The 14,603-nt window shown below is 41.1% G+C and overlaps 2 protein-coding genes across 7 annotated transcripts in view; one reads left to right on the plus strand and one right to left on the minus strand.

Annotated features, from left to right (window-relative positions):
• Positions 1–65: 65 nt before the first annotated feature.
• Positions 66–3,772, plus strand: zgc:86839 (uncharacterized protein LOC415200 homolog). Of its 2 annotated transcripts, XM_017407555.3 has the most exons (4): positions 66–1,406; positions 2,909–3,036; positions 3,200–3,273; positions 3,360–3,772. In XM_017407555.3, the coding sequence occupies exons 1-3, from the start codon at positions 1,348–1,350 to the stop codon at positions 3,241–3,243; spliced, it is 231 nt and encodes a 76-aa protein (XP_017263044.1). In that variant the 5' UTR covers positions 66–1,347; the 3' UTR covers positions 3,244–3,273; positions 3,360–3,772. The 2 variants fall into 2 exon arrangements, with proteins under 2 accessions (XP_017263044.1, XP_017263043.1); XM_017407554.3 differs by having other exon boundaries at positions 3,200–3,772.
• A 528-nt stretch (positions 3,773–4,300) lies between these two features.
• sema4d (sema domain, immunoglobulin domain (Ig), transmembrane domain (TM) and short cytoplasmic domain, (semaphorin) 4D) overlaps positions 4,301–14,603 on the minus strand; it is a 35,643-nt gene continuing 25,340 nt past the window's right edge. For 4 of the 5 annotated variants that reach the window (XM_017407851.3, XM_025004080.2, XM_025004079.2 and 1 more), the window contains 13 exons: positions 13,829–13,974; positions 13,690–13,752; positions 13,489–13,587; positions 13,307–13,400; positions 13,063–13,179; positions 12,274–12,425; positions 11,384–11,559; positions 11,141–11,297; positions 10,745–10,967; positions 10,504–10,616; positions 9,258–9,430; positions 8,993–9,039; positions 6,632–8,714 (listed from right to left, as the gene is read on the minus strand). In XM_017407851.3, coding sequence (XP_017263340.1) covers positions 7,726–8,714; positions 8,993–9,039; positions 9,258–9,430; positions 10,504–10,616; positions 10,745–10,967; positions 11,141–11,297; positions 11,384–11,559; positions 12,274–12,425; positions 13,063–13,179; positions 13,307–13,400; positions 13,489–13,587; positions 13,690–13,752; positions 13,829–13,974 — 2,549 coding nt within the window. In that variant the 3' untranslated portion in view covers positions 6,632–7,725. Of the gene's footprint in view, positions 4,659–5,051; positions 5,141–5,266; positions 5,480–6,570; positions 8,715–8,992; positions 9,040–9,257; positions 9,431–10,503; positions 10,617–10,744; positions 10,968–11,140; positions 11,298–11,383; positions 11,560–12,273; positions 12,426–13,062; positions 13,180–13,306; positions 13,401–13,488; positions 13,588–13,689; positions 13,753–13,828; positions 13,975–14,603 lie in introns of those variants that run through there. The other variant, XM_025004081.2, reaches the window with a different exon arrangement.

The raw sequence follows: 14,603 nt of genomic DNA on the forward strand, positions 1-14,603 counted from the left end.
GCTAGAGTTCAGGTTAGACGCTGAGGCGGAGAATCTAACCCAGTAGGTTCGATGCTCCAGCGAAGGTCTGATCACCGCCTGCTGCTTAAATCCTGGCTGGTCTCATCAGTGGTATGAGGAACACCTGTGGAACAATAATTAGTGGCGCCGCCCAGAGGGCAGAACCAAAACCCAGATCCTCACAAATACTGCCAGCGCCATATGATTAAACCCCAATAAAAGGTTATTAATAAAAACAGAATGCAATCATTTGCGAATCTCATAAACCCACATTATAATCACAGTGGAACACAGTAAACATATCAAATGTTGAAACTAAGAAATTGTACCATTTTTGAGTGGTTTAACATTGTCTTGCTTAAATGTGCAAGGCCTTCTCTAACAAAGACACCATCCGGATAGCAGCACGTATTCTAAAAACTTGTATAGGCTTTTCTGCATTGATGCAGCCTTTCCAGATGTGTAAGCTGCCCATACACCACCCATACCATCAGAGAGGCAGGCTTTTGAACTGTGCGATGACAACACCCTGCATGGTCCCTCTCTTCTTTAGTACAAAGGGCATGGCATTTGTGGGTTCCAAAAAGAATTTCAAATTTTGATACATCTGACCACAGAATGGGTTTTCACTTTACTTAAGTCCGTTTTAGATTAAATTTGTCTCAGAGAAGATAGTGACGTTTCTGGATGGTGTTCACATATGACTTCTTCTTTGCATGAAGGGCTTTAACCTAATTAACCTAATTCATAGGAAAGTGCTCCTCCAGCTGTTTCTTACTTGGCTCACTTTACAGTTTTTGTTGCCCCTGTCCCATCTTTACTCATGTGTTGCTGCCATACATTTCAAAATGAACCATGAAAAATGGTCCAATTTCGCTGTTTAAAGGTTTGATATGTTTCACTATGAATAACATATGGGTTTATAAGATTTTACAGTAATTGCATTCTGTTTTTATTTAGATTTTGCACAACATCCCAAGTTTTGTTGGAAATTTGGGGCTATAATTGACAAAACACCATTTAGCACAAAGAAAGAAATGTGATAGCTTCAAGCTACCTGGGCCGAACTGAAGTTGAAAATATGAAGATGAAGATGAGTATATGTGCTAAAAAAAAAAGCACATGAATAAATAAAATGTTCGTACACGTTTATGTTTATATAAACAAAAAGTCTTACCCGCACCATGCTGACAGACTGGGAGGAAAGGGCGGAGTTTAGGATCACATGACCTAAACCGTCCAATCAGAGCCTCGGTTCAATTTACAAACGGATGGCTGAACGTGACTCTTATTTGATGTGAAACTTTCCTAATTTATCAAGTTTAAACTCGTAAAAAAAAAAAAAAAATGTCTCGAAGCCAAATTTACTACTCGGACAGATACAATGATGACCAGTTTGAGTACAGGTAAGCTAACTTAGTAGCCGTCGCTAACCAAGTTAACTGTCAACCTGATTAACGTCTGTAACGTCAACTAACTAGCGTTTAAAGATGCCTCTGCAAGTGTAACCCTCACTGTTATTTCGCTTATATATATAAGCGAAATAATATATATATATATATATATATATATATATATATATATATATATATATATATAATTTCGCTACTTATAATAATAAATCAACTATAAATACATCAAACCTTTCAACTACTTGAATAAATCAAACCTTTCAACTTAACCCAGCCAGTAGTTTTCTATCAACACAGCTGCATCTAATTGTTGATCAGACTGCTGCGTTCAAATGTACATTTCAAGCACAAATGCACAACAGAGGAATTTACAGTGCTGATCGAAAGTGTTGTTTACTTTACCCAAATTCTGTTATCTGTGTATGCTCTGTCTTATTTCCTTGCAGCAGATTAAAAGTTGTAGGCTTTGTTGCCATTTTATGTTTTGTTGTTATATAATGCTTCAGTTGGCCACACTTTGAAAAAAAAAATGTAGTGCTTTTTTGTATCTAACAGCATGTTTATTTTTTACGTTTAAAGTTGAACATTTCTATAATATATCCAACATATTCCTCCCAATATATTGTGTTTTGTGTAGCTAGATTTCATCTGATTATGTAAATTAATTGCTACATTTCCGGCCTGCAACAGCTTCCTAAAATAAAATAAAAACATAAACATTGGGTCATGGGTTTTTTAGGGCTATTTCCAAGATGTAAAAAATGATGTTATTTAAAAGTGTTTAACAGCTGATCTGAGTCCAGATAAAAGCTCATTTGGGCTTCTGTTCTGCTGTTTGGGGACCCCCTAGAAGAGAGTTTTATCAGTGCCTTTGGTAAAGTTTATTTTATTTATTTACTTTTACATTTCTGTGGTGAAAGCAATAAAAGGAACATGCTTCACCAGCATGTTTTTCTTAGGACGTTCATTCATATTTCAGCAGGACAATGCACTGTCACCTTCACAACACGCACAAGAACAATTTGACACCTCTGTACTGTCACACACCTTGTTCGCAGAAAGAACTGGACAGAACAGGACCGGAAGTGCTGCAACACTTTGTGACCTTAGTGTCATCAGAACGTCAGGAGGGTTTTGAGAAGGAAAGGCAACATATGAAGTGGTAAAAAACAAAAAAACTTCCCGACATTTCTGGAATGTGTTGCAGGTCTGAAATGTTAGAATGCAAGTAAATTTACACAAACAACATACAATTTGAGACAAAGCATGGATTAGCTTGGGTTCACACCCCACCGAAGAGCAATCCTGCCCCTGAAACTTCTGTCACAATCATTTTGTACGAGATATAAAGCTGGATCATCAGTTATTTAGCTGCTATAAAGTACCTCTTTAATAGGAGTTTTCACACATGACTTAGTTGTAGTATTTTTAGGTAACTACAGTAGTACTCCTTTTTAGTTTAACGATCTAAAGACTCCATTTTGTCTCCAAACTAGACACGTTGTTTTGCCTCGGGAAATGGCGAAGTACGTCCCGAGGTCCCACCTGATGTCCGAAGAGGAGTGGAGGCAGCTGGGGGTGCAGCAGTCCCAAGGCTGGATTCACTACATGATACACGAACCAGGTACAGTCTGCCACAACGTGGTCATGCTGTTCTACAAAAAACCTTATTTCTCATGAGAACTGCAGGAAGGAATGCAGTTGCTCTGCTGGCTTTATTGGCATGCAGCACTGTGGGAACATTGGCAGGCTTGTTAACTTTTAGTGTTCTTCGCATTTCCTTTCAGAGCCACACATCCTTTTGTTTAGAAGACCTCTGCCTAAACACTGACCCACTTCATCTGTAACGCCTCTGAAAGATGTAATGGAATTATTGTTCGTTGCATCCTGCTGCATTAGAAATAATTATTGAAGACATTCCTCTTTCTGATTTGTCTCATGTTGCAGGAACATGTATTACTCAACAGGAGCCAGGACAAAAAAAAATTTAAATAAAGAACCATACTGTGGCCTCAAGTGAGAATCAGCAAGCTGAACTGAAATTCATGAAATAATCTGATATTAGAGTTAAAACTCATTAATGTTTGTGTTGTCAGCATGTGTCAGTCTGTGCTGACAAACTGTTTATGTATTTTTTGCAGTTGATATCAAACTAAATATTTATTTTTTGTTCAGATTTTTTGCTTTGTCATTCCTTTATTTGGGCACAAGAGGGAGCTGTGCTTCAAGTTACTTGAAATATTAGTGTCACGCTTAGATGCAGAGGTGTGGCCTGTGAATACCATATTTATTTTTGTTTTTTCATCTACAATACATTTCTAATGTAAAATGCAACAATAAAAAGGTCATTATGTTACTAATGGTTGTCAATCTTTAAATCTGTATTATGCATTCACATAGTTTCGGTTCTCTGTATATTTAGATTCGATTCCAGTCCGAGCAAATTGTTGCAAGTGTTTTAACAGATTTCTAAAGAGCAACATTTAGAACAGTGTTCAGATAGATGTGATGCATTCAAGTATTTACAGGACATGTCTAAAACAAAGTGTTAAGGTCTGCATCAAAATAGTGTGCAGTCACAAATTTAATTTTAGGCTGACAAAGCAACAATCTGTAACCTTTCAAGAGTACGCCATAATTAGACTTTCTTTTAGATGCCCGAATTTCACTTTGTGCAGGTAATTGATAAGGCATGTTTTTTCCATCATAAAATCATGTTAAATGTTATATTCATACATTTACTGTGAATAACAAAAATTTTGGAACTAAATATGGGGAGATATTTGACAAAATTTTAAGTAAAATGTTATGAAATGGCTGTGAAGAACCATGAAGTTAAGATATTCTGACAATAAAAAGGTCTGGCAGTGACAAAGTCCCACAGAATCTGCTCTGCAAACTTCGCATGAAGACACTTTATTGTTCCGTACAAGCACAGCTTTCAGGATATTTGTTTTTGATCAGTACAAACAGCAACAGAAGCTGCCTAAATGTCCTCGGGCTGGAGGGAACCAGCGAGCTTCAATCCCTTGAGCTCGGAGGCAGTCCCAGAAACCACCCTGCCGAGAGCAGGTGCTGTGAATTCTCTGCTTCGTGGTCCATCAAACTCTCGTGCAAGAAGTGACACTGAGACGCATTCCTGAGAACGTGTCAGTGCTGGAGGTGTGTGGTCCACCTGGACGGGAGCGCTGCTTCACAACCGGATTCTGCGGGTTCTCACCGAGTGGTGCGGCCGTCACAGTTCTCCTGCAGACGAGTAGGGAACGTACAGAGAAGAAACATGTTGCCGGTATGTATATGGGACTGTTGTGTCAGTGTCACACCAAATGAACAAGAAGGCAGAAGTGTAAACAAAATACCTGATGATTTGTTCACTTTGGTGCATTTTCTTAGTGATTGCTTTGGAATATTTAAATGTGATGAAATTAAAACAAAAAGCAGGGACAGCTAGTGAATTTTTTAGAAAATTGTCCTTTGAAGTTTATTATAAGTCCTGAATTTGAGGCACTGCTTCAATAATTGTGGACTTCACACTTCTCGAAGCTCAAACATGCACTGAAGGTACAAACTGGTACACGTGTAGTAAGTCAGATAATTAGAATCATAAACTTCTTTACCACACTCAGAACATGGACCTACCCAGGCCTTCTCCCATCTTTTTAGCAGCTGCTCATGCTCGCTGAGCGCACCCCTCCACTGGCTCAAATCCCTGGATGGAATGTTCTCATCTGTTGAGTAAAACCATGTCACTTTATCCACCTCTAAAGCAACCGATTCCAGTCAAATTCTGGATGCATCACCAAGTAATCTTGTTTTTTTTTTTCCACATCCATGCAAAAAGCAGGCCCAGATACCTCCAGCAGGGAGATGGAGGTCAATCTCAGACATGTCACTTCCTGTGCTGGCCTCAGCAACACAGTGGTAACGAGCGTCCCTGATCAGCGGGCCCCCTCGGAGCCAGCTGCTCACCAGAACCACCCTCTGACCCAGCGGCCTGCGGTGCTCCTTTACAGGGGTGTCCAGACTGTGCCCGTTCATGAGCCAGTGAACGTGGACATCGCTAGGACCTGCGGGACAGAATCGGACCTCATGTTGATCCCTGGTTGTCGAGACGCTGACACGGAGGCAGGAACACTGGCTTCTGTTAGGTAAGCTTGTAGGCATCGGTTTCAGTGAGCAGTCAGAGGTTTGAACGTCATGCAGAGATGGCATTTTCTGATCACACTGAAGCATCCTTAGGTGACATTCGCCGAGCTATTTAGTTGGATAGTCGCTATTCCAAGCATGTTGCATATTTTAAAACTTCATTTTTATTGGATGAAGTTTGTTTCCAGCTTAGAGGAAAGATGATTGAGACATCAAGATATTTCTAAAGCTAAGAAAATTCACCTCTCTAAGCTTTTTTTTTAATGATTATTAAATAAAGAGTGGTGTAGGAAAAGTTGTAACCTCAATATAGTGTTTTTTTTTAATTTAAAACGGAAAAAAAAGGATCTTTGACCAGGTTTTCAGAGATCAGTTCATTTTGATTCACTTCACATACACAGAAATGTGGGATTTGTTTGTTTTTTAACCCCAGAAAATGTAAGCAAAGCCAGTTTTGAAAACAATTGGCAAGTTTTATTACACCTCTCAACAGCCCCACATTGTCCTTCAAATTTATACAGAAATTTCAAAGGTATTTATAAAAATATTTACAACCATGTACAGGCACAAAAAAACACAGCCTAACTGAGGGAACTTTAATTTGTTCCGAGATTTTGTTTATCAGACTGGATAAGCAATTATATCTCTAAATTTTACAAGTTTCTACAACTGTCTTTACAGCAAAATGTACAAAAAACTGGAACTTTCTGTTGACAGAACTGAGAAGTTGACATTTTAAAATTGAACTGTTTGTTTTTTTATTTTAAATCCTTTATCTGGTCGTTAAATTTTTCCAAAATGCAGACAAACAAAAGCACAAAGCTGCTCGTTACAAATAAAACCAGGATGCTGGACCACTCTGTTAGTTTGTGTTTGGATCATGGAAACATGCAAAGTAGAAAAGAGGAGCAAACGAATGGAAGAAAAAAATAAAAGGAGCTCTAAAAGGTAAGTGACGGGTTTTCAAACCGAGCATGTGTCCCTGAGGGAGGGAGTCACAGACGCCACTCACCCAGGGCGAGGCAGAAGAGCAGGAAGGCCTCCTGGGCGTGAACCCCCCAGGCCTGGTCCTTCAGCAGGGGGGGCAACAGTCTCACCTCCGCCTCCCGAGCCTCCACATCGTGGGGCTTGGAGGAGGCGGAAGAGGAGTGAAAGTGAGGGCTACCTCCAGAGGAGAACAGGGAGGAGGAGGAGGAGGTGTCGGAGGGAGAGGAGGCTGTGAGGAGGGGGGGTGATGGAAAAGAAGAAAGTCTTGAGGATGAAAGACAAACTGATGAATAATCTAAAAAAATATGAGCTTTTGCAATAAATAAAGTTAAACTAAATAGAAATAACAACTCCTTGTGTAATAAAATGTGTTATTACCACAGATGTGTTGCCTTAAATAATGACACAGCTAAAAAAAAATGTTTAATAATAAAACCACAATAATAAAAATAAACTTCAGATTGTTTCCAGGGCTCTAATATCAAGCTTCAGTTCCTACTGTACATTTTTGTTTCATTAGTCGACCATATTAAGGGAAGATGACTAATGAAGGTTAATACATAGGACGATCAGGAATGTCAACTTCACAGGTAAAAAGATTTCAAAACTAATAATCTCAGCAGTGCTTCTCCACACAACACAGTGGTTGGATACATCCCAGCATTTAAAAGCAATTTGTCCTCTAGTTTTTCCCCTCTGCTGAAGTCCTTCGGTGCCACCTCGCATAGCAGCTGCTGCGGACGACAACACTGCGACACAAGGCGAATCCTTACAGAACAACTCTTCCCTGAGAAATGACTAACGCCGAAGAATTAAGCATCACTTAAACAGCAAGACATAAAGATGCAAATGCTCCACAAGATTATTTCTCACCCAGGCTACACAGAAATAGGATTCCAATTTGGAAAACATCAGAGTAGCTTACCAATTTGGTAAATAATGTTTCCAATTTGGAATATAAGCAATAGCTTTGCCTTAGCTGAAAACAGTTTTTGCTCGATCATCTTAAGACCTAAATCAGATTAGGAGTTCAAACTCCACAGTGAAGCTTTGTGATGACTCAGCTTTGTTAGACGCCACACTTTCACATTGATGTTTAGCTTGTTTGCTGTGAAGACAGAAAGCGGATGAGCCCAGTTCAGTTTTTACACTGAAAGTAACCAACACGAGACAGAAGCTTCTAGCTGCAAGGTTCATCTGCATCTGCAAACTGGATGGACTGGGAGTCACAGTCCACATCGAAAGGCTTCTCCTGCGAGGGGCTGTTGCTTCCAAAGCTGTGGGAGGGGAGCCGACCGTTGCCACACTCCGGTTCAGTCTCATACCCGGTGTCACGGAGCGCCTGGAGGTTCTGAGCAGCTTGGCTACCGTTCTGGGTCGGCTGCTCGGTCATGTTAATTTTGTCGGTGGCAGACGTCTCCATCAGGCCTGCCTCGCAGGCCCTGTACTCGGGCTGGTGGGAGCACTTGTGAGTGCCAAGCAGAGCGGTGCGCAGCCTCAGGCAGGGAGCTGGGAGGTACTGCATGTAGCAGTTGTACACCATCGCTGCCAAGAAGAGGAGGAAGAACAGGAGAAAGAGGAAGAGGAGGGCCACGCTGTTGTTGTGCTGCAAATACTCGGCCTCAGGTTCCAGGCTGGCTGGGTGGGAAGCGGCCGAGTTCGGGGGAAGGTTCCGCTTTGGCTGGACTTTGATTGTGCTGCTGGGCGGTGGGGTTAGTGATGAATCAGTTTGGGGTGGGGAGGTGAGGAGGACTGTGGCTGTGAAGCTGGTTGAAGTTAGTGAGTCTCTCTGTGTCTCAACATTACCTTCTGCTGCGTGCACGTTACTTTTCTCTTCGCTGCTCAAGGTGGTGGTCGCATGCGTCGACTGGGGTGGAGGTCTGGGTGGAAGATCCAGTTTCACCATGTACCCAGCCAGCAGGCGGCTGAAGTTCTTCCTGGCCGCAGGGGCCCATTCTACAGACCAGCACTCGTAGTAACCCTGGTCCTCGGGAGCCACGCTGTAAATGAGGAGTCCGCTTTCGGCTATGAAGTGGAAGCGCGAGGCCTCGCTGAGAACGGAGCCGTTAGATTTCCACATCACATGGGCCAGGTTGGAGTTTACCAGGCAAGGCAGCTCTGCAGAACTCCCTGGTTTCACCAACACTGACTGGTAGTCCCTCTGAGGCACTAAAAGGTAAGCACAGAAAAAAAGTGACTTACAAATCTTTAACACTGATTATAAACCAAGTCCAGACAATGGTAATAAAAGCAAGGGAAAAAACAAAACAAAGCAACTTTAAAGTGGCAGCTATGTGATCAAAACAAACACTATCAATCTGTCGGTCAGTAAAAGAAAGACATTTGGAGTTAACACTAATGCCGCTTTTTTTGTTCTTGTATTGTTCAGGCTCTAAAACTTGTTTTTGGAGGTTTTTTAGGTTAAATACAAGCACATTTATTCTCACCTGGAGGACACTTGTTTGCATCACCATTCAGACTCTGAATCAGCTTCCTGCAACACAAACATGATGCACATCAGCTTGAACCACGCAAACACTCTGAGATGATATCTAGCATGAGGCAGTAGAGCAGGTCAGACTAGAAGACTTATCAGTGGACATGTCTCTGTGGAGATTTTAGGTGCAATAATGCATGAGTGGAGTACTGCCATGCAGAGAGATAGGAGTGGTAAATGGCGAATGTTTCAAATCTTGCTTGATGTTGAGTTACCGAAGACTCTGCCTGGGTGTGTCGAAGATGCTGACACAGGCAGCGGTGTTAGGGTCCCAGGCGCAATAGGGGTCTCGAGCCAGGACGCAGTCATCACAGGACAAATACTTTCTACAGAAAGCTGTGGGTGTCTGGACCACACCTGAGTCTGACCCAGCGTACACGGACCGTGTCTGTAAAACAAACACAGTTAACTTTAATATGCAGAGAAAAGCACGCTCCAACTTACTGCTTTCATTTAATTCTCTGGAGCCAGGTGCACACTTTATATTTGCCATTTGTGCAAGACTGGACAATAAATCAAGTGAGATATTGTCAGGTCATCAAAGTCACAGTCATCTCACAGGAATATATCATAATATTGTTGACCTCAGTCAGTTTTTGGCATGGAGAAAGCCTTCATGAACAGTGAGGATTTATTTGCTGAGCTTTAAAAAAAGGCTCCTTTTCAATTCAGTAATGCACCAATCAAGACGGCCACCTTCTGTAATGTTGAACCCTGCATCTCCAAACCAACGTGTCAGCACCTGACTGCTTGCAGCGCATTTATGTCACACATACTCGCCAAATTGACTCAGCGACTACCTCCCTAAATGGCTCTGAAGCGTAACAACAGCAGGTTGACTTCAATCTTTCCATGTCACCTTAGTCGATACATAATGCACACAGAGACGTGAAAAAGGCATCTCCAGTCCAGCTTGAAGGTGATTTCTGAAACAAGTTTTAGCTACCCACTAAAAACAGGCCCCAACCCTCTAAAAGCTCTTTAAAAGGGAACAACAGGGCAACAAATATATCAGAATATCTATAATGTGATTTCACCCTTTGCTAGCACTCTGGAGAGACTCTATTGTTAAACAATCAGCCTTTCCTTCCTTTCTGGAGTAATAATTATTAAATAAAAGAGGTCAGGGCTTTCTAGTAAAAACCACAAATCATGGTTCTGAGTACGACATAGATGCACTGACAAGGATGACACAATCAGGACTACAATAAGTGAAACATAAATCATGAAGATCTCCATTTGTAATCATTCTTTTCATAACATTACCAGACAGATGCGTAACAATCTGAGCTATCAGTCACAAAAACCAATACTTTTACTTAGCTGCACGCATAGCATTCTCACTCACTATGTGTTGTAAATTCAAGAAGAATTATTGCCCAGGCTCAAAGAGATAAAGTTTACCTTTCAGATTTTATTTCCTGCACATATTTATTTATTAAAAATAAATTAGCCACTGACCTGTGAGGAGAGCAGTAAGTTTTTGATTGGTTCAGAGTTCTTCAGGAGCTGTATCTCCTCCACAATGTGAACCTCTTCCTGAAACACCACAGACTTGTGCAGGACTCCTTTATCTAAAGATGAAAATGGCAAAACATTTAGTTACCCAAGTTAAAGCCAGAAATCAGTTGGCTTTTTAAGTTAGAAATGCAGAAAGCCTAAAGATGAAACCTTTAGGCATCTTTGACTAACTGGTTTGTACCTGTTCCAGTGAAAATCACATCATAAATGTTGCCGTCAAGTGCCTGGACCTTTTCCACAACAAGCTGGGTGTAATTGACATCTTTGGTGATGAGCCGAGGCCTGTTTCCGATGGGCAGGATGGGATCCTCCAGCAGGGGGTGGTCCTTAACAAACTGAAGGGTTTTATCAGGCAAATTGAGTGAGCTGTTGATGTTCTGCCGTCGCATCTCGTTGTTAATACACTGGGATGATAAACAAAAATCGTGTTATAGTTAAACAGGAGTTGTCAAAGTTTTGCTCCTACTATAGATAATATTCTCAGGAAGTTAACGTAGCTGTGAGTCATTTCTCGGCTTAGCTTTTGTGCAAATGTTTGAACAATCCAGAGTTCAGTCTTTATCGTTCAGTTACTTACCGCTCCGGGACGTGGAGAAGGAGTGATGCCGTTGTACCGCACCCACTTGGTGTGGGATTGCTCCACTGTGGCTTTCTGCATATACTTTCCTTTGGAGAAGATTTCCTCCACAGCTGTCATGTTGTAGGCACACACAGCCGACAAACCCACGTTGCCCCTGCAGGGTCGAAGGTAACAGCGTTAAACTGTGGTGTAGAGATATTTATGTGCTCGTCCTGAGCTGTAAGTTTTGAAATCACCGACCACTGAGAGGTGAAGACGCCATAGAAGATTGTATCTCTCCAGTCTTTCCCCTTCAAGATGAAGATGTCATGCACTACGTTGAAAACAAAGTTCAGCTCAGGCATGGAGCACACCAGCTTGGCCTTCAGAAAGGACGTCCACTTCTTCTGCAGAGTGCGCTGCCCCCCAAGGTCTCCCTGTAAGGGGACAGATGCAGACATTAGGCATTGAGAAAAGAAGCAAAGAAAAACAAAAATCAAAACAAATATGGTATGGTAGGTCCATGGGTTCAGAAAACAACATCATTTCCACTTTAAAAATCCAATAGAAATCACTTTTCATGTTTATTTGTTCAGGTAAATTTATATTGCATATTTTTGGGGTCTTTCAGTTTCAGTATAACAACAAAAATCATTATTTCTAAATGTTTGCACAGTGATAAATATCTATACAGTGAACACAAATAATAAATCTGGGCAGAAGTAGAAGGTAAAAAGGAAGATAAGCATATAATCTTGTATATATGAGTTTACTTTACCACTCCTAAAAGAATTTCACAACTTGGAAAAACATGTCAGGGATATTTACACAGTCAGATGGTTTAGGTGATATATGTGTGTATTCTTAGCTCAGATTGCATGTGCATTATTTTGAAATAACATAACTCTCAAGGTTTCTTAATTGAATATTTAATAAAGAGGAAAAATGTTTAACTTTTTAATCTGGTTATAGGCTGCCTCACCTTACATGTTAGGGAATATCAGCAGATAATAAAGCCTCTGAACTGTTTTTATTCTCAGATGAACAGAGACCCATACACAACAACAACAACAACAACAACAACAACAGGAAGGTGAGGAATAAAGATGGCTGCTGCTGGTGTGTGCAGATGGTGCGCGGCGTGCACTGACCTTACAGACGCGAGCCACCCTGGGAATGAGCAACTTGCCAAAGAATTCATACTCCACGGACACCTCTGTGAAGAAGTAGTAGATTTTGTCGCCCTCGCCGACTTCTCGGTTTTTCCCTTCTCTGATCACGTCAGCAAAGACGAAGCTGGGTTCTGCAATGAAAGCAGAGAGAGGGCACACAGAAAGATATTGGTAAAAGCAAGAGAGAGGTAGAAATACTGAACAATTAATGAGCATGTATTAATTCTGAGCCTATATGTTCATTCAGTGTCTATCTGATGCATTTCAGCAGCAGGAACAACCTATTATGATTATTTACAACTTAAAAAACCTAATAAAACCTCATAAGACATCTTATTTTTTTCAGTGAGAGTAATCAAGAACTACCGTTTGGCTGACAGACTTCACCTTTCAAAGAGCACTCTGAGCAGACTAGTTTAATCTGGTTTTCTTACAGGTTTTATTACTGAGAGCTGATAGTCTAGCTGCCAGCAGCAGTGTCATTTTGACCAATGAAGGGGCAGTCGTCACCGAGTAAAAATGAGAAGTTGTTAGTCATCTGTAAAATGCTCCTTACTGACAATCAAAAGGACGAAAAGCTTTTTTTGTATCAGAACTAAACCACCCACATGCTGCATGTGTGGGATGGTTTACACATGCAAACAAGTGGTGGAGCTCAAGGTGGAAAAAACAGATCACAATTTGATCAGCTTTATACAAACCCACTAAAACATCCTGTTAATCATCCAAATTGGTTCATTTTTTTCATACTTATGAGGATAAACTCACCATTGAGCCACGACGTGGAGTACTCCGTCCTCAGCAGAGAATGGGAAGGCGAGTATCTGGAAATAATGGGTTCGCTGCCTAAGAAGTTATATGACGTCCCAGAATACAACTCCCCATCTGGTCGAAAAAGTAAAAAATAATGCTGAGATTGCCTCCCCGTATATAAGAGAGATTACTGAAGATTATTATGCATTTCAAAGCAAAACCGTCTCTGTGAAGCGAGATAAAACGGGCCTCAACTCACCGACCATGACAGTCGTGAAGCTTTGCGAAGGGTCAAAAGAACACTTCCCTCTGCCATCTTCAGTCTGACCCTCCAGAGAGAAGTCCCTGAGATTCTGAAAGAGATCCCGACGAGGTTAAAGGTCACGCTGTGGACTGGCACCTTCCACACACGTTTCCTTGTGCAGCCTGCCGTTAACGTACCAAGTAGTTGCACTGAGGCTGAAAGGCATGCGTGCCACAGACGTAAAGCCGCTCATCGTCTACAACTTGGAGGACCCGGATGTAGTTTAGACAGTCTCTCTGAAACAGAGCAGTACAGATACTCGAAGGATGTTTCTGGCATGGCTATGACTATTTAGATTTAAAACAGGCAACTTTAAAATACAGAATGACTCATCAAACCTCTTTTGATTTTCCTTTAAGTGTGCACATGTTCATGTGGTCATCTGTCACTGTCCATTGAACCTTAGAAACACAACCACAATCAACTATTTAGAAAGTGCTTACTTTGTTGTTAGACATGCTCTTCCTTTGTGGTTACCTTATGGTTTTTGACCGTCACATTCTTCTTGCTGAGCTCAAAGATGGCCTCTCTTGCTCCCACATACAGAGCGTCTCTTTCCTCGCTCAGCAGCAGCGTCGTGTAGTTGAAAATCTCAGGCTCCGAGAACTCCAGGAGATCCACATCTGGCATTAAATGCAACGGTTCGGTCATTTATGGCCGCATTAAACAGTATTCAGAGTTTAAGTCAAGCTGGTTGTTTACACGTTCAGGATTGTATTTCTGCTGATGTTTAAATGCCAACACAAATACTACATCATAAACCGTCTCCAAGCGAGGCATGAAGATTGAAAATCGGCTGGTGATGATTGTGATTTAATGGTTTGCAGATTGAGTCAACGCTGCAATTGTAGCAAAGCAGAATCAAAATGCCTAAAAATGTTAGCTAAAGAAAGTCGACAAATTTTAGGTGATTAGTCGCCTTTATTTTGCACATAATCGGTGATGTTTATCATCCCTGTGGTTTCATAAGTTTCTGAAAGTAGTGCCTGTTTCATCATGGACACAACAGCTTTTCCTGGACTTATTTTACTGATATGAAAACACTGAGCAATTCCAAAAGGTTTTATTATATCCTAAAAAAACAACAAGAGGCAAAAAGCAACACATAGCAAATATAATATTGCTCTAGTTTTGCAAAACATCTCCACAGGCATCTTTTGACCAAACCTTTCTGGTTAAGTGATGCAATTTCTCCCTAAAATTTACTTGCTTTTACTAATAATCCTAGTTCACGCAACAGATTCAGTTTGTG

The sequence above is a fragment of the Kryptolebias marmoratus genome, linkage group LG14 (assembly GCF_001649575.2).
Source record: "Kryptolebias marmoratus isolate JLee-2015 linkage group LG14, ASM164957v2, whole genome shotgun sequence".
In the NCBI taxonomy this organism is placed as follows: Eukaryota; Metazoa; Chordata; class Actinopteri; order Cyprinodontiformes; family Rivulidae; genus Kryptolebias; species Kryptolebias marmoratus.

Excerpts from the sequence above, each read along its gene's own strand:
- zgc:86839 (XM_017407554.3), top strand. The coding sequence starts at position 1,348 with ATGTCTCGAAGCCAAATTTACTACTCGGACAGATACAATGATGACCAG. Across the intron at positions 1,407-2,908 it reads GATGACCAGTTTGAGTACAG|ACACGTTGTTTTGCCTCGGG; the intron begins GTAAGCTAACTT and ends TCTCCAAACTAG. Across the intron at positions 3,037-3,199 it reads CTACATGATACACGAACCAG|AGCCACACATCCTTTTGTTT; the intron begins GTACAGTCTGCC and ends ATTTCCTTTCAG.